Below are 23,463 nucleotides of genomic sequence, written 5' to 3'. Positions count from 1 at the left end.
TGGGCAAACTATTCTCTGCTGGCCAGATCCAGGCCATAGTTTGCCCATCACTCCCTTGAAGCAATTACTTAAATCACTGGTCTAGAGTGATTTTTCGTGGAATTTCTCTTTCTAACTCCTGCTGCTGAATTTTGTTGGAAATATACAGAAATACTGATGATTTATGTAGGTTTATCTTGTACCCTGCAATGTGACTAAAGTTGTTAATTATTTCCACTCGGCTTTTAGTTTATTTTCTAGATTTCTTTAAGTATATCATCATATAATCTACAGATGATAATTTAGTTTCCTCATTTCCTACTTTAATCCCTTCAATTTCTTTTTCTTCTCTAAATGCTACTATCACTAGCATTTCTAGTGCAATATTAAGTAATAGAGGTGATAATGAGCATCAATTCTTTACTCCTGATCTTATTGGGAAAGCTTATAACTTGTCCTTATTGCAGATAATATATTTTCTAGTGTTTTCAATAAGAATGGGCATTGCATTTTTTCAAAGGCTTTCTCTGAATCTACTGAGATAATCATGTGATTTATGTTGGTTTGATTATTGACATATTCAATTATGTGGATGGTTTTCCTAATATTAAACCATCCTTGCATTCCTGGTATAAACCCCACCTGGTGGATAATCCTTGTAATAACTTGCTGGAGTCATTTTGCTAGTATTTTATTTAAATTTTTGCATCTATGTTCATTAACAAGATTGGTCTGTAGTTGTCTTTCTCTGTGTTTGAAGTATATTCAAATCCTGGGAAATTTTGGAGTCACCATGATTGACAAGAGAGGCAGTTGGAGAGGTTGGAATGTTCCCAGATGCCCTGAGCCAAGGGCAAAAGTTGGTTGGTGTGAGACTATAAGTATCCCTAACAGCCATCTGGGAGGGGGTCTTTGACCATTGGTCTTTGGTCTTTGGTCCTTTGGTCTTTGGCCCCTAGATCTTTAGGTCTCTGAATCTTCCTAGCTCTTTAGGTCTCTGGGTCCCTGTGTGGTGAAAGGGAGGAAGGGAGGTCTGAAGAAGAAGAGGGTGGTAGGATTTGAATACTTCCTGAAGGCTGTGAAAGCTAACACATCACCAAACTGATAATAAGAAAGCTGAGAGGAAATCACCAACACAGCTGCAGCAAGGGTAGTCACTTCTCTGGTTTGGCAGTGGCCAAGCTGAACCAGAGGGGTTGTGAAGAACAATAGCTCCAGCTTTACTGAGACAATAGCCTCCAGCCCTGAGTGATTATAGATTACAAATATTAGATTGACAGGGTCTCCAATCCCCAATCCTTATCCAGATATCCTTTCCTAATTAAGATCATAGATAAAGTATTTAATAAGTACCTTCCTGAGTGGTCTTTCTAGCACAACCCATGGGGAGGGAGCACACGCAGTCAGATGAACAATGTGGTCCAAGGCTAATCAGAGCCCAATATTAATATTGAACCAAAGCCAGGTGGGACATAAAAGGGTTACCCATCCACCTAACCTTTTAGGGTTCTTCCCTGGGCAATTGTTATTTAAAGAGGAAATTATAAAAACTAGCAAGGGTGATTGGGGTTGGTGTTCCCCCACCACCAGCACCTAGGGAGAATACAAAGATATATCCACCTCACCAGTATTCATATATCCCCTAGGACCTCAGGACCCACTCTTTCTTTACAACAGTGTTCAATCAATATTTTTCTTCTGTACTTTTTGTGTCTTTCCTTTATTGTCACTGTCCCTTTCTGTGTCCATACCTTGCTCTTTTTCTCCATAAAAATTCTTTAGAGTTAGGTGCTTTTTTGGTTTACTCATTTTTCCTATCTAATTATAATTAGGCTCTGTTTTCTGAGAAGCTGGGGTACCCTTAAACTTCAGTCCTTCATTGATATTATTCTCAGCTTAAATTCTAGGTTGTTACTAGTTTACCAGATGGTCTGAGGGCTGAGAGCTGTGAGAGGCTCCTCACCCAGCTAATTCAATTGACCCTTGAGATGCTAATAGCTTAAAGATTTTCCTCAGACTAGGGTATAAGCTTTTTGATCTCACTTTGAACTTGATCCAGTCAGAGGCTGATCAAATTCCAGTGCCAGGCTTAGGCTCAAGTTTTGGTCTCAATGTGTTCTTGATCCAATTAGGCACACCCTTGATTGCCCTATTCTAGAACTCAGCCACTGTGGATTATGTTCTCATGCCTAGCCCAGACAGAGATTGTGGCTTTGCTCTGGGCCCACCCAGATCAGCCCCCTTGATCCCAGACTGCTCTGGGCTGGGATTCTGGACTTCATAGGTTTGAAATTTCAAGGGGTGTGGCTTATCTTGGAACATTATTTGCTTAGACAGGATCTCAGGATTTGAATGTTAGTTTGGGCTTATGTTTGGAACCTATAACAGCACGTGTGTGTGGTTTGCTCTTGACTTGCTCTTCATTCCTTGCTACAGCCTCTTGCTGACTCTGCTCTCCTCTCATCCCAGTGCCCCAAATGTTGCCTTTTTGGTTTTTCTTTTCATGAATGTTGTTTCACTCTGTCTTCTTGTTGGTTCTTTTACTCTTGTATTCATTTTGTGGCAATATTTTAATCTTGGTCAGAGAAGATTCTTGTGGTGACACGGAGCTGCTGTTCTAGTTACTCCTCCAACTTAGCTCCACCACTAATAATTGTTTGAATGAACTATATCTCATCAGTTTGGGGATTTTTACAGGCATCGCACATAGAACTATGCTTTCCTAAGTGATTTCCTAAGTTACCAAGATCCCAAAACTTCACTAATTGTTGACAAGAACTTCTGGCCTTGTGATTCCCCACACTTCAACAGTTTTTACCTTTGCCAACACACCATTTTATCATAGGGTCTGATAGGACCTGCCTGACTTGGACCAGTAGCTTGTATCTTCAAAAGTTAATTGTCTTTTATCTCTATACCACAAGAGTGGTAGCAAACTCCTGGTGCCAAAATGGCTGAGGAATGAACCTTCCTTAGCTTTCCCATGTTCCTCTCCCCAGAATACAAACCAAAATCCCCACATTAAATTTTAAAGGAGAGAATCAGCTTAATGGGCCAGAGCAACCAGAAGGATGAGCACAAAAGGTCTGTCTCACTGGGAGTGGAAGGGAGGGGAGTCCAATGGAGGCAGCAGCAAGGGCACATGAGACTGAGTGAAGCACCATTCCTTCAGTAGGAATGCCTCAGACTTACTTAAATCTTGAGGCTCCATCAGGGCCATCCAATAGCAAAACTCCAACCCTAAGGGCTATCCAGCTAGCAAGGCTATTTCTTGGAGCTCTCTGCTACATGTGAGTCTCTGCTACAATTCAAACACACAGTGAAATCTCCCACCACTACAAGGTAGTAGTTAGGCTTCCCACAAGTGCAAGCCACAGGGGAAACCCCTCTACTAGTGTAAGCCAGGAGCTAGATCCCAGGGCCTGGAAGAAAAGCATAAGTACCTTCTTCAATTTGTAAACAAGGTTCAACTTTACAATACGGTAAAAAAAATGCAACATGAATTGATTCTAAAAAATTGAACTAAAAGCAAAAAAAGAATCTAACTACATAGTTATTATATCAAAAGGGACATTTTCAAGATATAAACATAGAAAAGGACAGAATTAACAACATAGGTATATGTGAAGCATCAAAGGAAAATGTAAATCCCAGGGCTCAAAAGATCTAATGAAAGATCTCAAAAAGGACTGTTTAAAATCAAATAACAGAGTTAGAAGAAAGATTAGGAGGGAAGGGGGAAAAACAAGAGTGAAAGAAGAAAGCCATGAAAAAAGAATCAACAGCTTGTTAAAAGAAACAAAAAGTGGGAAATGATATCTAAAACTTTGCCAATGAAAACAACTCCTACAAAAACAGAATTGACCAAATGAAAAAAGTAAATACAAAAACTCACTGAAGAAAACAAATCTTTAAAAAACAGAACTAGTGAAATGGAACAGGAGATACATAAGCATCCTGAAGATAATAATTCCTTAAAAATTAGAATTAGACAAGTGGAAAATGACTCCATAAGTCTTCAAGGAATGAGAAAACAGAACCAAAAGGATGGAAAATAGAAGAAAAAATGAAATTTCCCATTGTACCAACAACTAATATGGAAAATAGATCATAAAAAATTAACATGAGGATTATGGAACTCCCAGAAAACCAAGAGCTCAAAAAGAGAATCTGGGAATCTGGACATCACACTAAGAGAAATTTTCAAGGAAAACTGCCCTGATATACTAGAATCATAGAATAAAATAAAACTTTAAAAAGTCTACCAATCACCTCCTAAAAGAGATACTCAAGGAAAAACCACAGAAATATTATAGCTAAAGTCCAGAGCTCTCAGACAAAAGGGAAAAAAATACTTCAACTAGGCAGAAAGAAACAATTCAAATATCATAGTACCACAATCAGAATTTCATAAGTAATGGAAAGACCTCCATGAATTGATGCAGAGTGAATGGAACGGAACCAGGAGAAAATTGTACACAGAAGCTGATATATTGTGGCACAATCAAATGTAATGGACTTCTCTACTAGCAGCAATACAGTGATCCAGTATAATTCTGAAGGACTTATGAGAAAGAACATTATCCACATCCAGAGAAACTGTGGGAATATAAATGCAGAAGAAAAACATATGATTGATCACATGGTTCAATGGGAATATAACTGGGGATGTTGACTTTAAACAATCACTCTATTGCAAATATTAATAATATGGAAATAAATTTTGAACAATGATACATGTAAACTCCAGTGTAATTTTTCATTGGTTTTCGAAGGAGGGAGAGAGGAAGGGAAAGAAAATGAATCATGTAACCTTGGAAAAATATTCTAAATTAATTAAATAAATTTTAAAATAATAAAAGTATATGATTAAAAAAAGAATTTCATAAGTAAGATTTAGCAATTTATACTTTAGAGATTATACGGCTTAAAATGTGATATTCCAGAACATAAAGGAGCTAGGACTATAGCTTCAAAAAACATAACCATTGAAAGTCATTATAAAACTTCAAGGAAAAAAATGATACTTAATGACATTGAGAATTTTCAAGAATTCCTAATGAAAAGACCAAAATGTCATAGAAACTCTGACATGCAAACAGAAGACTCAAGAGAAGAACAACAATGTTAATAGGAAAAAGAAAATGTAATAATTCAATAAGTTTAGTTTTAAACTATGTTATATTCTTGTATAAGAAGATAATTTAAATAACTCTCATAGTCTTTATCAATATTAGGACAATTAGGAGGAATATCCAATTATTTGAAATGGGAAAATATTAAAAAAATTAAATTAATGGAAAAGAAAGAAGACTGAACTGGTAGAAGAGGGAAGGGAGAGATAGAATGGGATGAATTATCATACAATAAAGGCTCTGAGGGGGAAACGAGGGGACAGGCTGGCAACTCTTGAGCCATACTTCCATCAGATTTGGCTCAAAGAGAAAATAATATGCACACTTAGATATAGAAATCTATATTACCCTAAAGCAAAGAAAAAATGGACATGGAAAAAGGGAAGGAAAAAGGAAGACAGATTAGAGGAGACAGGGATCATATATAAAGCACTTTTGAGGAAGGACATCATACGATGAAAATTTATGAATAACTTTGATTTTTCTACCAATACAATGATCTAAAAAAATCCTCAATTATTTATTATGAACAATGCATCTGCCTGAAAAGAACTGGTAGAGTCTGAATGCAGATCAAGACAGATTATACTTCACTACATTCCTTCACTTTTCTTTTGTTTATTCAAACCCTCTTCTACAAAAATGACTGATATGGGGTGCCAATATGGCAGCTTAGTAGCAAAAGAAGAAACCACTCTGAGAATCTTTCCAGACCAAAGTTTTAAAAACACTTCAAAATAACTGGAGTCAAAAACCTGCAACCAGACAAAAAGTTGGAGCTCTCCTGTGGAAAACAACTTGAAAGGTAGAGAGTAATTTTTAATGGAATAAGGGGGAACTGGAAGTAAAACTGCACAAAGGAGTGCAGGCTGACCAACCCCTTACCTGCTATGCTAGATTCTGAGCCTGGGCATAGTCCAAATTCAGAATCCCAAAACCCTGCTTATACTAACAACAGAACACTTCACACCCACACCTTAAAGTCCTAAGCCCTGGCACCAGCCTGAAGTGAGGTCCTGAAATCCATAGATCTTGGCCTTTCTGAGCCTGCACTGAAGCCCCTAACCCCAAGGCAAAAATAGCTCACAGGGCTGAGTCCTGTAAGCCAGCAGCAATGGAGACAGAATAAGCAGTTTTCAGTTTTCAGAACTAACAGTCCACAGGCAAAAAAAAAATGAACAAAAGAAGCAAATAAGCAAAGATCAAAAGAAACACTTAAGCATAGAAAATTTCTATAAAGACGAAGATCAAGGCATTGATTCAGGAGGATATGGTGAGATCCAAGCAACCACAAGCAAAACTTCACATAAAAATGGGAATTGGTCTTAGGTACTGGAAGAGTCCCCAAAGAAATTCAAAAGTCAAATAAGATAGGTGGAAGAAAAATGGAAAAATAAATGAAAGCAATGAAAAAAGAAAATAACAACTTAAAAAAGTAATATTGGTTAACTAGAAAATTGTAATTGGGCAAATAGAATCTATGACTTCATGAGACATCAAGAAACAATAAAACAAAATGAGAATGAAAAACTAGAAAAATAGGAAATATCTCATAAAAAAACTGACATGGAAAATAAATGGAGAGACAATTTAAGTATTATTGGAAAACCTGAAAGTCTTGATAAAAAAAATAGACCAATATGCAAGGATGTTTTTACACTATTAAACATGTAAAATCTATATCAGATTATTTTCCATCTCATGAAGGGGAAGAGTGAAGGAAGAGAGAGTGAGAATTTGACTGAAACTTTAAAAAATGAATGCTCAAAATTCTTTTTTCATGTAAATAAGGAAAAAATAAATGTTAATTTAAAAAATTTTTAAAGAATGTCAGCAAAGCCTTTTGTTACCTCCCTTGAACCCAACACAGCTCCTTCTTGGTCAAAATAGTTACATTTCCTATAGCCATGAGCAATCATCAGAGAGAACTAGCCTAACATATTATGATTCAGTGTCTTTCTTTCTGCAGTTATTGATGGGAAAATATAAGCATACAGTGTGTGCATTAACAGGCTCTATGGCCTGGCATCAGTATGAAAATTTATTGAAAGATGATATATATGCCCTATTTTTCATCATGGTGTTGAGTTATTCCAATAATTCTTAGTACCTCTCCTGGGTTTATTTTCCAGGTCAATTTTTCCCCAATGAATATTTTCACATTTTCTTCTATTTCATTCATATTTTAAATGAAATTTGGTACTTTCTTGATGTCTCATGGAGGCATTAGAATTCACTTATCCAGTTCTAATTTTTAAGGCATGAATTTCTTAAGTGAACTTTTGTATCTTTTCCATTTGACTAATTCTATTTCGTAAAGAGTTCTTTTCCTCAGTAAATATTTGTACCTCTTTTTTCTAGTATGGCCAATTCTGTCTATTATTTTTGTATATTATTTTCCATTTTGCCATTTCTGCTCTTTAAGAAATTCTTCTCGGGGGCAGCTAGGTAGCTCAGTGGAGTGAGAGTCAGGCCTAGAGACAGGAGGTCCTAGGTTCAAACCCGGCCTCAGCCACTTCCCAGCTGTGTGACCCTGGGCAAGTCACTTGACCCCCATTGCCCACCCTTACCACTCTTCCACCTATGAGACAATACACCGAAGTACAAGGGTTAAAAAAAAAAGAAATTCTTCTCATCATTGGATTTTGTGTCTCTTTTTACCAATTGAACTATTCTGTTTTTTAAGATATTAATTTCTTCAATATTTTTTGTGCTTGCATTACTAAACTATCAACTTTTTTCATGATGTTTCTATATCACTTTCATTTCTTTTCTCAATTTTTCTTCTATTTCTCCTATTTGATTTTTAAAGTCTTTTCTGAGCTTCTCCATTTATTCTTTTTAGGATTGAGAAAAATTCATATTTTTTGAAGTCTTAGAATTGAGCAATACCAACAATCTTCCGGAATTTGTGTTTTTTTTCATCTTTCCTATTGTTAAAATAATTTTCAATATTGAATTTCCATATATTTTGTTTTTTCATTTGTCAGTATTTTTCTTTTATTAAAAAAGCTAATGTTATAGGACTCTGTAACTTTCATGAAGGGAATACTGTTCCAACTTTCAGGTTCTTTGTGCAGCTGTATTCAGAGCTGGCTTTAAAGATCTAAATGCTTTCAGTTCTTCCAAAGTGGTATGATGTATGTTTAATACTTTTCTTGTCTGTGCTCTTGTCTGTGAGTAACCATAAGCACTTGTTTCTGCCTTGGAACTGTGACCAGGGGCCCCAGCTCTCCTGTGACTGCAAGTGTTGCTCCTCACCCTGAGGACTAAGCCCCAGGAATGCAAGCTGTTTCTGTCTATTGACAATATGACAAAAGTCTTGCATCCAGAACCAGTAAAGGACCCCCTGTAATAACCTTCCAAGGACTTTTCCAGCCCTTCTTTATCATTTGTGACTGAAAGGTCTGGAAGCTTTTGCTGCTGATTCAGCTGCTCCCAAGATGTGTTGCTGTAGTGGGGGTCTGCCTTGGCATGCTACTTTTTGTTCCATTCCCAAGCCAATCCACTAGGTCGTTTGTGCCAACCTTATAAAGTTGTTTTGAGTTGAAAAATTATTTCACCATGTTTTTTGTGGCTTATGCTACTCCAGAATCCATTTTGAGGCATTATATCATATCTTTTAGGAGGGAAATTTGGTAGAGATTAGATGGTTTTATATTTTTCTTGCCATTTTAGCTCTGTTCCCATTCCCCAATATACTTGCAGGTATGGAATGGCAAAGTAGAAGGAACACTGGCCTAGGGGTCATGAGACAGGTTGGGATCTGAGCCATCATTCCCCAGAGTTACATTACTTATCTGGGCTTCATTTCCTTCCTCTCAAATGAGAACAACTGGGCCTAAATGTCCTGCAAGCTCTACCTCCAGGTCTAACACTCTGTTAGTCACTTACTTCATCATTATTGCAATATCTTTAAGTTTTGCTAATCTCTTAACATATCTTACGTCATTCTTGGGAACACCTTGGGTTGGAATCACCCTCCAGATCAGATACTAACCTTCTCCCCATTCACCCGAAGCAGGAATTAATCTATTTAGCTTTGGATCTTTGAGATTTCCTGACTGCTATGATAATATAAATTCATCTAATCAACACGATTTAGCTGGCCCGGGATCATACTCCATACCAATCACCCCAGACATCTCCACAGATTACCATTCACTCTATTAAGATAAACATCCTTCACACCCTTGCAAACTTTCTACCTCTTACTCTGAGAACTATAAAATGAAGCCAATAGTACTGAGAAGCATGGATACCTTTCTACCTCTAGATTCTATGCTTGAGACACTTCCTAGATCAAAACTTACTTCCCTGGCCATCATTCCTGTATATATGCTCTCCTTTCATTGGACTCTAAGTGAAAAGAGTATCTGTCTCACTCTTGCCATTGTATCTTACATTCTTTGTGTTTGGCAGAGTAGGTGCTTAGTAAATGTCTTTTCAGTCTATCAGTCCCCAATGTGACCTCTTTCAAGCCATAAAGGGATGCCCCCCTCAGCTGTCCTTTTTAGAATCTCATTAGATTACAGGCCTAATGGAGCCGGTAGCATTCTATTAAATATGAAGGGTACTAATATCTTAAAAGGTCACCATATTATGTAATCAAAGACACACCAATAGTATATTGTAGTCTTATATCTTCAATTTATATACCAAAAGTACCACTAAACCAAATTAAATTAAATAAAGGGGCAAAAAGAATCCCTTGTTCCTATATTAAAAGCTGAAACATCAATTAACCTTGGAGGTATCTGTGTGACTTGTGACTTAAGTGTTTGGACTTTTGTCCAAAAGGGATCCCATCTGTCCATTATTTTTATGCCCATTCTCAATGAAATAATGTGAAGAATATGAAGTGCACTTACATATTGCTTTAGAAATTAAAGAAAGACTCTTTAGTGAAGGATCATTTAAATATGGCTTGATAAGATCTTCTACAGTTACAACAGCTAAGGCATTGATGCTGGAGGATACAGTGCTGCAGGAACAAAACATTAAAACATATGGTTAAGACATCTTAACTGAAATCACAAAGAAATAACTAGGAAGGACAATACCAAAACAAAAAAAAAATCACCATTCTCATTATATTCATATAATAGCAATAAAATACCACTGATGAGCTATCTGAAAGGCCTAGGGGCTGGACCCTATGATTTCAGTGGTAAAGGGAAATCCTAGATGAGTGAATTCTTCCTATCAATACAAATCAGCACCGTTTCTACCACACAGTCTTATAGTGTTGCCTATAGCATTGAGAGATTAAGTAAGGGATTTGCCAGGTTTACAAAAGCATAAACTATGAATATATATTTATACATGTATAGGCGCATGAATATGTACACACATATGTGTGTATAAACATATACACATACACTCAAATACATAAAAAGTAGAGACATGATGTAACAAAGCCTTCTTGGCTTCAAGGCCAGTTATTTATCTACTACACCAAAGCTAAAGGCAAAAATAACACAAAACTAATTGTTAAAAATAAAAATAAAAATAATAATAATAATAATAATAATAATAGCTTTTAAAAGCTTTTTTCATCTTTTTAAAAACTATAATTACCTTAACACGTGCTTATGTATATTTTTTCTTTAGTTAAGTGATGGCAAATGTCTTAGTTATATAAGCTTTTAGGAAGTTGACAAGTCATCCATAAACTCTGGAACATTGGAGATAGAGTTGGCAGAACCCTGCTTGTGATTTAAATTTGCATCCATATTTTAAAACAAACTAGGAAAAATATTTTTGGGGAAAAACCTTCATTAAGTCTTTTATCTGCCACTGCTTTATCCCACCTTTGATTATAAATATCTTGTTTTAGCAAGAAAAAAAAATAACAATGACACATCAGTCAGGAGAGTGAGGGTTCTGCCTCTAGTTTTGTCCTAAAACCCACAACCCTGTGCCTTATTTTTCTTCATGACATAGTAATATTCATCCTATGTTCCTCATGGCATTGTCCTAAGTACCAAGGGAACTTGATTTATTATGAAGAAGCACTGCCACTGCAAATAGAAGGGCTACTGCAGAAATCCACTGAGAGTCTAGGTGGTGTGAGGAGGAGCAGGAGACAGCAGGCTAGGAGTCTCAAGAAGAAAGAAATACTACAAGGAAAATAATACAGCAAGCACCATCACAATCCCCTACTCTGTCTAAAACTAGTCAAAAAGCAGTGAGCCAAGATGGAGGAGTAATCCAGAGTAGCTCTGTGCCACCATGAAAATCCTCTAACCAAGATTAAAATATTGCCACAAAATGAATACAGGAGTGAAAGAACCAACAAGGAGACAGAGTGAAACAACTTTCAAGAAAAGAAACACCCAAATGATAGGCAAAGAACATCTGGGGCACTGAGGTAAGAGGAGAGGAGGGCCAGCAAGAAGTTGTAGCAAAGAGGGAAGAGCAAGTCACACCTTCCACCCCACATCTACTGTCCAAAGTTCTGTAACCTATGCCCATGTCAATATCCAGATTCTTAGATTCTGCCTGGGCAAATAGTGGTATAAGTCAACCCTTACCCCCTTGAAATTTCAAACCTATGGAGAAGTCCAGAGCCCCAGCTCAGGGAATTCTAGTTGGGGCTTGGAATAAGGACTTAGTTCACTCTTTGGGCTGGCTCTTAGTACTTAACAAAGCACTACTACATATCTCTATAATGTTTAGGCTTAATTGACAGCAAACAAAAATTAAAATATTTGGTAGGATTACATAATAATGTGACTAGGAATATAATCCCTGCCCCCCAGTTACTACAGTCTCTAGGTACTTCTTGCCAATGCCTTGCTTCTTCCAGGGCAATAAATTTACTCCATCCTCCATTGCTGTTAATCAGTCTAAAATGTTTATTCTCTAGGTAGGTCACCATTCAGTCTTCTACCTGTTCTACTATAGTGGCTCCATCTTTTTATTGATACTGTATGCACAAAGTGTTGCTCCAAAGATAAAGAATCCCACCAGATGTCCCCAGCTGATAAAGGGAATAAAATTTGTCTCCAGCAGAATGCTCTTCCCTGGGTGTGTTTCACAATCAAAGCCCTTCTGCTTTACTGGTAACTTACAAAATCTGCTACCAGGGCTAGAGTATCTGGAGCTGGGAGTGATAATGGGTAAGAGAGAATTAGATATTTTATAAAACAGATGTAAAGATATAAGCTAACACAAGTTAATTATAGATACCCCAAAAAGTTAATTAGGATTTTGATAAAGACAAAAACCACATAAAGGTTGCTGCAACATTCCCAAAAAAAAGAATTGAAAACAGCCCTGCAAACAAAGAGGACCATAGACATCTTTGAAAATAACAATGGAAGCAAGCAAAATGAGATTGAATGGTGGTATGTTCTTTTGGATCTGTACAGGTTGCTAGTAAAGATACATCCAGACCTGACAACTAGTATAGACCTCCTATGGAAGACATAGAAAGAATTATACCATGGTACCTCAACCCTACTTCTAGATCTATTACATATGGCACACATTTGTTCAGAACAAAGTGGAATCATGTTTGATGGTTGATGAAGGTGTAGAGCCAGTAGGTGCAGGATCTGTGGATGCAGTATCAGAAGGCACTGTATCCACAGGGTGATGCTCTGTTCTTGGAAGACCACAGACTCAGTCCTTGTTAGTGTCTCTAAAGGAAAGGACAAAGTCCATGTGGGGTGGAAGAGAAGAATTCAGCCAATATTATGTTAGGATCCCAATAACACAGTAAATATTCCTCACAAAAGTCATGAGGAACTAGTCTAGGTGTATTCCTGCAGAGGGCATTGCAACAAGAAGTGGGATAAGATCAAAAAGACTCAGAGTATTTTGAAAGAGTTCACGCCTGGGAATATAGCCGAGGAAGTCTATGTAATACTTAGAAGCATGTTAATACTTAGAAAATTGTATAGAATAATCAGGACCCACTTAAGGATAAATTAAATTAGGCCTCCACTATTAAATCATGATGCTATCCAGGAAAACCAGGTGGATGGGTCCCACCAGGAAGAAGTTCCTTTTGTTACATGTGTGTTTTGCTATTAGTAAGATATCATTCAATAGATGCTATAATGCTCCAATATCATTAATGATAACTATATATATACATATATATACATATATACATATTTGATCAATATAACTGATTAATTATATCATAGGTTTAATTTCCATAACTCTATGAGCAAGAATTCATCCTGAAGCTAGTACTAGATGTATGTAAATTAGTGACTGCTGTATTTTGTGCCAATCCCTCAAGTTCAGGTGATAACTTCAGCAGTGAGTGATCCTTAGGTTAGGAATAACTATTCTAAATATGACACCATTCAAATGCTTTGTATGATTTTTATGGTCACAGTTGGAATCAGATAAGCCATTCCATAAGAGTCAAGCAAGTCTGAGGGAAAAGAGAAAAAACACTGACCAGCACAAATAAATTTTTCCAGATGTTTCCAATCCCTAAGATAATGCTGGAATAGGTCTTCTCTTACATGACTATAGCAAAAGTAATAATAGAATTATTTCCTCTTTTTTCTGAGATGTATAACAGCAGAGATGAAAGAAGTCAAATTGCTTTCAGGAGGAATTTCAAAGGTTATAGTAAATACTGGAGCTCAAGTTAATAGTAGTATGAGAAACCCTGTGCTGGGTCACATATAAAATGATAAATTATAGCAACTCAGAGGAAAAACTTTGGACTTAAAATTAACAAGAGTTTGTTTGGAGAAACCTCGAGTCTTAATAGGGAATCTAAAGGATGACTATTATTAAGCTTTGTTGATGGATTTCATCCTTGAGGGCCTATCTGCATCTTTATCATTATTGTTACTCTCAGTATCCTCAAAAGTCACTGGTCCGAATTTCAGTGTCCAGAATTCTAGGTTCATTAATTTCTTGTTTCTTGTTTTTAACTTGTAGTTTACATTAAGAATCTATTCTTCAAGCGAGGAGTTCAATATAAGCTGTAGTTATTATATATTTGTTATAATTAATTAACAAGTAAATCCATATGGAAAATTATGTAACTTTGCTGGGATGTCACTTTAATAGTTTAAAATGTTACTTTTTAAGTTAAGGCTTTTGGGACTCCTTTGAAGAAAAAGATAAAGAGATTAATAGTGTTAAATTCTACTGACATATCTATGACTGCAAGAACTTGATGACAATTTGATAGTTTTAGCAATTATTACTGACTAATTGCTAAAACTACCAAATAGTCATCACTTAGCCCTGATTGCCTAGCCCTTGCCAATCTACTGTCTTAGAATTGATACAAAAACAGAAGGGAAGGATTAAAAAAAAAGAAAGAAAAAGAAAGAATGGCCTCAGTCAAGAAGATGTGAGTTCAGACTATCAAAACATAGTTTTCTCCTATGTAAAACAGGAAAATAATACTCATACTAGCTACAAAATATGAATTTTTGTGAGGAAAGTTCTCGGCAAGCTGTCACTGTGAAGTTCAAAGGAGATCATGTCTGTAACATGCTTAGCACAGTGCCTGGCATATACTAGGTGCCATATAAATGCTAGCTATTATGGTTAGCACCATCACCATCACCATCATGAAGTTTCTTAGTGACAATGAATGCAGACTACTGCTCATTCAAGAAGCTTGGGAATGACAAAAGAGTGGATGAGGGGGGTTAGGGGTAAAGAGATTTCAGGGGGAAGTGGGAGTGTTGATTGGCTTGTTCCTTTATTAGCTCATGGGAGGGCTGGGAAGAAAGGATAGGAAATGACAAAACTGACAGTAAGGTCCCGGTGAAGATGAGAGCCTCAAAGGCAGAATCCAAGAGGGGAGTAAGTCAACTTTATCCCTTTCCTTCATTTCCCTAACACATGGTTGCCCTCTGTTCCCTTCTCATTTCTTCCTCTCTATCTCCCTCTTGGTGATCTTGTCCTTCCCTTTACCTTTAACTGTCACCAGTCTTCAAGCCTAGCCTGTGAAATACTAGAACCACTGGGCTAAAATGAAGAGCAGAAGTAAAGATCATCTAACATAACTCCACTCCTATAGAAGAGGAAATTGTGGCCCAGAGAATTTATTTTTTAATTAATTAATTAATTAATTAATTTTGAAGATTTTTCCATGGTTACAAGATTCATGTTCTTTCCCTTTCCTCTTCTCACCTCCCTCCCATAGCCAACATTCAATTACACTGGGTTTTACATGTGTCATTGATCAAGACATATTTCCATATTATTGATATTTGCATTAGGGTGATTGCTTAGAGTCTACATCCCTGATCATATCCCCATCAACCCATGTGATCAAGCAGTTGTTTTTCTTCTGTGTTTCTGCTCCCACAATTCTTTCTCTGGATGTGGATAGTGTTCTTCTCATAAGTCCCTCAGAATTGTCCTGGATCCTTGCATTGCTGCTAGTAGAGAAGTCCATTATTTAATTTTGCCACAATATATTCGTTTCTGCTCCTTTCACTCTGCACCAGTTCCTGGAGGTTGTTCCAGTTCACATGGAATTCCTCCAGTTCATTTTTCCTTTGATCACAACAGTATTCCATAACCAACAGATACCACATAATGTTCAGCCATTCCCCAATTGAAGGGCATCCCCTCATTTTCCATTTTTTTTGCCACCACAAAGAACACTGGACCAGAGAATTTAAAAGGTACCAGGTGTTGTGGTGAGGAAAGTGCAAAAACATGTCTTTAAGTCTTGCCTTTGATACAGTGTGACCAAGAACAAGTCACTTAGGTACAATCGAATGTAATGGACTGCTCTACTAGCAGCAATGCAATGATCCAGGAAAATTCTGAGGGACTTATGAGAAAGAACACTATCCACATTCAAAGAAAGAACTGTGGGAGTAGAAACACAGAAGAAAAGCAACTGCTTGATCAAATGGGATAATGGGGATATTATTAGGGATATAGACTCTAAGCAACCACCCTAATGCAAATATTAATAATATGAAAACAGGTCTTGATCAATGATACATATAAAACCCAGTGGAATTGTTCATCAACTATGGGAGGGGGTGGAAGGAGGAGAAGGAAAGAACATGAATCATGAAAAAAAAATTCTAAATTAATTAATTAAACAAAAAATTTCAAAGAAAAAAATAAGTCACTTAACCTGTTTGAGGGGCAGTTTTGCACATTTGTAAAATGTGCATATTTAAAATCTCTACCTTGGGAGGTTATTGTGAGAAAAGTAATTTGCAAATGTTAAAGTGTGATACAAATGGGAGTTACTAGTACCACCCATGGATACATTCTGAAGAGAGTAGGTATTTCTAATATTTCTTCAAATTCTAAAATGTTATGAAACTATAGTCACATTTAAAAGAATTAATTAGTTATATAACTATACCATCTGACCACTGTCAACATTTAACAAGAATAAAATTTGAAGGTTCCTGAAAGATACTACAAAAATTTCATTCCTACCTCAATGTTCCACTATAAGCAGCTGACACAAAAAGTCCTGGAAGTCCTCGATGGGTACCTAGAATATCCAGTGCTAGATATGGCATGAGCTAGAAAATTAAAGGACAAAATTAATTGCTTTTTAATGTCGTATAGTCAGAGTTGCAAATATTACTACCTGACTGCCCCTTCTCAGTCTCCTCTGCTTATTTACCAACCTAACAAGCTTCTCTCTGTCTTAACTGGGAGGAAGGGGAAGGATTCCCCAAAGCTCTCTGCTCTGTTTGCTCACTTGGTGATCTGGTAAGCTGCAGATCTTTGACATCTCTACACAGATGATGTGAACATCCTACTCTCTAGCCCTGACCTCTCCTCTATGCCTCCATATCCCAAACTCAACATGTCTAAGGTAGAACCTTTTCCTCCCAAACCCACCCCCTTCTTATTTCTGTCGAAGGTACCACCATCTTTCCAGTCTCATGGGGCGAGCTGTAATCTTGGCAATATTCTTGGCTTTTCAACGCTTCCCTCATTCCACCTCTACTTTGCTTAGAAGCCCTCCTAGGGCCATATTACCTCTTGCCCAGATTTCTGGATGACCTCCTCCTCATTGCTCTCTCTGCCTCAAGCCTCTCCCCATTCCAGTCTCTCCTAAGATGGCTACTTAAGTGATTTTCCTTAATCTAACATCTCACTCTGTAAATCCTCTTTTCAACCACCTGCAGGGGTTCCCTATTGCCTCTAGAAGCAAATATGAACTTCTCTGGCTAACTTTTAAAGACCTACACAACCTGGCGCCAACTCATGTTGTCAGCCTCATTCTCCTACTCTGCTTTCCAGCCAAACTCATCTTCCTCATAGAAGACACTCTTTCTCCAGTCTTCTCTAGCTTTTTTTCCTGGTTGCCCCCATTCTCAAATGCACTGCCTCCTCACCTCTACCTCATAGAGCTCTTCTCTTCCTTGAAGATGCAATTCAACCCTCATCTTTGGGATTAAGCCTTTCCAGATCCCCATCTGTCCCTCCCTCCCAAACTACCTTGTAGTTAACTATTCTGTCTCTATATTTATTGTGGTTAAATAGAATACCAAGCTGGGAGTGAGGAAAACAACTTCAAATCAAGCCTTGGACACTTAGTTTGGGACTCTGGGCAAGTTATTTAACAGTTTGCCTTGGTTTTTTCATCTGGAAAATGAGCTGTAGAAGGAAACAGTAAACCACTTCAATATGTTTGCTGAGAAAAACTCAAATGGGGTGATGCAAAGTCAGCTATGACAGAACAACAACAAAATATGTCATTTATTCACTTTATATTTATGATACATATACATATACATATAGATGTATACATATATACATATATATATATACATATGTGCCATGTATATATATATACACACATGTCGCTATTAGAACAGAAGCTCATGGGTTGTAGGAATTGTTTTATTCTTTGTCCTTGTATCTCCCACACAGAGCACACTGCCCAGGACATAGCAAGGACTTCATCAAAATTTATTGAATGGACTTCCTGGTTAAGATGGCTGCAGAGTAAAACGCAGTGCTTAACCTCTCCTAACTGAAGCATACAGGACTCCGCAAGGGAACATAAAAACAAATCCAGACGAACGGAGGGACCCCACAACAGGGCACAGTGTGGAAGGTATGTGGAATCGGGGCATTTCCGTGCTATAAAGGGGTGAAACAGCTCTCACTAAATCACGGGCTGAGCAACCCCCCCCACACACACACACACCACACCACCTACAACACCAAAGCCAGCTCAAGAGAAATAGAGCAAGTTTGGGGCACCCATGGAGTCATTGGCAGCTCCAGGGCCTGTTCCTGAGAGCAGCAAGACTTAGGACCCCAAAAGGCTAAATAACGCGCATGGACTTTGAGCGTGGACAAAGAGTGCAGGCATGAACGCAGGCATGAGCGGAGGTGGACACAGGCTCCCGTGAGCGAAGGCTCTGAAACCCTGAGTGGGGAACCAGTGCAGACGGGTATACGACTGTGGAAGCAGCACCCTGAGACTTGTAAAGGAGCCTCCAGCAGAGGATCAAGCAAGGGGGTCCACCAGGGGGCTTGACCTTGAGAAAAACAAGACCCGAGTCAGCATGAAGATAAACCTGAGAATGGGCTGGGTTAACAAAGGCAACCCAGAATCAGGAAGGCCAAAAGAGAAAGATTAACAACAACAAGAAGAAATCTTTAACACTCGACAACTTTTACACAGAGAAATTCCAGACAACCGAGCAAACAGAAGAGGAGAACAAACAAGCATCCGGACCCTCCCAAAATAATAAAAAGTGGTCACAAGCTCTTGAAGAATTCAAATATGAGATGATGAAAAAGTTGGAAAGTATTTGGCTAGAGAAATGGGAAATAGCTCAAAAGGAAATCAGGCAAAAAAATAACAGTTTAAAAGGCAGAATTTTGCAATTGAAAAGTGAGGCTAAGAAATCAAATGAACTGAAAAGCAAATTGAACACCAGAAATGACCAGATTGAAAAGGAAAACCAAAAGATCATAGCTGAAAACCAAAAGATTATAGGCGAAAACCAGTCCCTAAAGGCTAGAATAGAGCAATTAGAAGCTAATGATCTCTCAAGATAACAAGAACAAATAAAACAAAGTCAAAGGATGGATAAAATAGAAGGAAACATGAAATATCTCAATGAGAAAGTGGCAGACCAAGAAAAATGGTCTAGAAGAGACAATTTGAGAATCATTGGTCTTCCAGAAAAAGCAGAAATTAATAGAAACTTGGACTCCATACTAAAAGAAATTATGCAGCAAAATTGTCCTGAAGTTTTACAACAAGAGGGCAATATAGACATTGAAAGGATCTATAGATCACCGTCTACACTAGACCCAGAAAGGACAACGCCAGGGAATATAATAGCCAAATTCAAGAGTTTTCAAATAAAAGAAAAAATCCTACAAGCAAGCCAGAAAGAGACAATTCAAATATCAAGGAGCACCAATCAGGATCACACAGGATCTGGCAGCCTCCATGCTAAAAGACTGCAAGGCTTGGAATATGATATTAAGAAAGGCAAGAGAGCTGGGCCTTCAGCCACGGATCAACTACCCATCGAAACTGACTATATACTTCCAGGGGAAAAGTATGGGCATTCAACAAAATTGAAGATTTCCAAGTATTTGCACAGAAAAGACCAGGACTAAATGGAAACTTTGATATCCAACTACAAAAATCAAGAGAAACATGAAAAGGTAAATAAGAAATAGAGGGGAAAGAAAACTCATAATTTTTAAATTTGCCTTTTTAAGGGCCTCAGTAAGATCTAATTATCTGTATTCCTATGTGGAGAAATGCTATGTATAATTCTCTGTAGGGAACTCTATTCACTATTATAGTATCCACTATTATAGTAATCAGAAGAATAATTCATAGGGAGAGGGTGGAATACTAAATGGTCTAAGATAATATGGGGGGTGGAAAAGAAGGGGGTGAATAGCAGGGGACATCAAGAGAAACTTAAAAGAATGAGAAAAATAGGATATTCTATTACACACAAAGAGGGCATGGGAAGGGGAGGGGACAAATACTATTATAAGGAGAGGAAGAGAGCATAAAGAGGTAATATTTAAACCTTACTCTCAGTGTAATCAACCCGGAGAGGGAAGAGTAGCTATATTATCCATTGGGATATAAAACTCTATCTAACCCTACTGAGAAAGTCAGAAGGGATAAACCAAGGGGAGCAGGGAAGTGGGGAGGTCAAAAAAGGGAGGGGAGAAGAAGGGGGAGGGAATTTATTAGGCCTTTAAAATAAAAAGAGGGGAATAATAAGGGAGGGGGTAGAAAGGGAAGTTAATCAAGGGAGGGGATAAGGGATACTGGCTTAAAGCAAATCACTGGTTTTAAAGGAAATAGTTTAAGAAGAAGGGGTAGGAATAGGGGAGGATATGAAAATGACAGCAAATGCACAACTGACAATTATAACTCTGAATGTGAATGGGATATACTCGCCCATAAAAAGGAAGGAAATAGCAGAATGAATTAGAAACCAAAATCCTACCATATGTTGTCTACAAGAAACACATATGAGGCAGGAGGACATACACAGGTTTAAGATAAAGAGCTTGAGCAAAATCCTTTGGGCCTCAAATGAGAAAAAGAAGGCAGGAGTGGCAATTGTGATTTCTGACAAAGCCAAAGTAAAAATAGATATGATTTAAAAAGACAGGGAAGGTCATTACCTCCTGATTAAAGGCAGTATAAACAATGAGGAAATAACACTGCTCAATATGTATGCACCAAGTGGCATAGCATCTAAATTCATAAAGGAGAAACTGGCAGAGCTCAAGAAGGAAATAGATAGTAAAACCATAATAGTGGGAGATCTAAATATTCGTCTTTCACATCTAGATAAATCAAACCAAAAAAATAAATAAGAAAGAGATAAAAGAGGTGAATGAAGTCCTAGAAAAATTAGATTTAATTGATATGTGGAGAAAAATAAATAGAAACAAAAAGGAATACACCTTCTTTTTAGCTGCACATGGTACATTCACAAAGATTGACCATGTAATAGGGCATAGAAACATGGCAAACAAATGCTAAAGAGCAGAAATAATAAATGTAACCTTCTCAAATCATAATGCAATAAAAATAATAATTAGTAAGGGCACCTGGACAGGCAAATCAAAAACTATTTGCAAATTAAATAATATGATTCTCCAAAACCAATTAGTCAAAGAAGAAATCATAGAAACAATCAACAATTTCATTGAAGAGAATGACAAAGATGAGACATCCTACCAAACTCTTTGGGATGCAGCCAAGGCAGTACTCAGAGGGAAATTTATATCCTTGAGTGCATATATTAACAAATTAAGGAGAGCAGAGATTAATGAATTGGGCATGCAACTCAAAAAATTAGAAAGTGAACAAATTAAAAATCCCCAGATGAAAACTAAATTAGAAATACTAAAAAGCAAGGGAGAAATTAATAAAATCGAAAGTAAAAGAACTATTGAATTAATAAATAAGACTAGAACCTGGTATTTTTAAAAAACAGATAAAATAGACAAAGTACTGGTCAATCTAATAAAAAAAGGAAAGAAGAAAACCAAATTGACAGTATCAAAGATGAAAAGGGAGACCTCACCTCTAATGAAGGGGAAATTAAGGCAATCATTAAAAATTATTTTGCCCAATTATATGGCAATAAATATAACAATTTAGGAGATATGGATGAATATTTACAAAAATATAAATTGCCTAGATTAACAGCAGAAGAAATAGAATACCTAAATAATCCCATATCAGAAAAAGAAATTGAACAAGCCATCAAAAACTCCCTAAGAAAAAATTGCCAGGGCCTGATGGATTCACAAGTGAATTCTATCAGACATTCAAAGAGCAACTAATCCCAATACTATACAAATTATTTGATATGATAAGCAAAGAAGGAGTCCTACCAAATTCCTTTTGTGACACAAATATAGTACTGATTCCAAAGCCAGGGAGATCAAAAACAGAAAGAAAACTATAGACCAATCTCCCTAATGAACATAGATGCAAAAATCTTAAATAGAGTTCCGGGTTAAGATGGCGGCAGAGTAAGAAGCAGCTCTAAACATCTCCTGACCGAAACACACAAAACTCCTCAAGGGGACATAAAAACAAGTCCAGACGAACGGAGGAACCCCACAACAGGGCACAGCGTGGAAGGTACGTGGAATCGAGACATTTCCAAGCTAAAAAGGGCTCTCACTCAAGCGCGAGCTGAGCAACCGCCCCACTCCCACCCCCTCCACACTCACCTATAGCTCTGAACCCAGCTAAAAAGAAATAGAGCAAGTTTGGGGCACCCATCGAGTCATCAGCAGCTCCGGGACCTGTTCCTGAGAGCAGCAAGACTTAGGACCCCATTAAGTCAAGAACGCACGCAAAATCTGAGCGCGCGCGCGCGGGAGCGGACGCTGGGAGCGGAGCGACGGCTGAGCAGAGGCGTGGGAGCCGGCTGAGCAGAGGCGTGGGTGGAGGCAAACACAACCAGGAACTAAAGCCTAAGTGGGGAACCAGTGCAGACGGGTATACGACTGTGGAAGTAGCTCCCTGAGACTTGTAAAGAAACCTCCTGCAGAGGTTCAAGCAAGGGAATCCACCAGGGGGCTTGACCTTGGAAAAAACTAGAACTCAGTCCTCAGGAGCCAATAGATCTCAGACAGACACTGAGAGCGAGGATAAACCTGAGAAGCTGCTGGGCTAATGATGGCTAACCAGTTACAGGAAATTCAGAAGAGAAAGAATAATAACAAAAAAAAGAAGTCTTTAACACTCGACAGCTTCTACACAGAGAAAATCCAGACAACCGAGCAAACAGAGGAGGAGAACAAACAACCATCCAGACCCTCCCCAAATAAGGAAAACTCCTCACAACCTATGGAAGAGTTCAAATCTGAGATTCTGAGGAAAATGGAAGAGATCTGGCAAGAAAATAACAGCTTAAAAGGTAGAATCTTGCAACTGGAAAGCGAGGCTCAGAAACCAAATGAACTGATAAGCAAATTGAACACAAGAAATGACCAGATTGAAAAGGAATACCAGAAGATTATGGCCGAAAACAAGAAGATTATGGCCGAAAACCAAAAGATTATGGCCGATTACCAGAGGATTATGGCCGAAAATCAATCCCTAAAGGCTAGAATTGAGCAAGTAGAAACTAATGATCTCTCAAGACAACAAGAACAAATAAAACAAAGCCAAAAGACTGAAAAAATAGAAGGAAACATGAAATATCTCAATGAGAGAGTGACAGACCAAGAAAACCGGTCTAGAAGAGACAATTTGAGAATAATTGGTCTTCCAGAAAAACCAGAAATTAATAAAAACCTGGACTCTATACTAACAGAAATAATTCAGCAAAATTGCCCTGAAGTCATACAACAAGAGGGCAATATAGACATTGAAAGGATTCATAGAACA

General features: G+C 37.6%; 1 protein-coding gene across 1 annotated transcript in view; it reads right to left on the bottom strand.

Moving 5' to 3' along the window:
- LOC123250118 (sodium-coupled monocarboxylate transporter 1-like) overlaps positions 1 to 23,463 on the bottom strand; it is a 190,429-nt gene that overhangs the window by 53,316 nt on the left and 113,650 nt on the right. Inside the window, exons 6-8 of the mRNA XM_044679154.1 lie at positions 18,390 to 18,480; positions 16,524 to 16,612; positions 9,986 to 10,098 (exon numbers count right to left, since the gene is read on the bottom strand). Of these exons, the coding sequence (XP_044535089.1) occupies positions 9,986 to 10,098; positions 16,524 to 16,612; positions 18,390 to 18,480 (293 nt within the window). The remainder of the gene's footprint in view (positions 1 to 9,985; positions 10,099 to 16,523; positions 16,613 to 18,389; positions 18,481 to 23,463) is intronic.

The sequence above is a fragment of the Gracilinanus agilis genome, chromosome 5 (assembly GCF_016433145.1).
Source record: "Gracilinanus agilis isolate LMUSP501 chromosome 5, AgileGrace, whole genome shotgun sequence".
NCBI lineage: Eukaryota > Metazoa > Chordata > Mammalia > Didelphimorphia > Didelphidae > Gracilinanus > Gracilinanus agilis.
The sequence above is the reverse complement of the archived record's forward strand: the minus strand, read 5'-3'. Positions and strand labels throughout refer to the sequence as shown.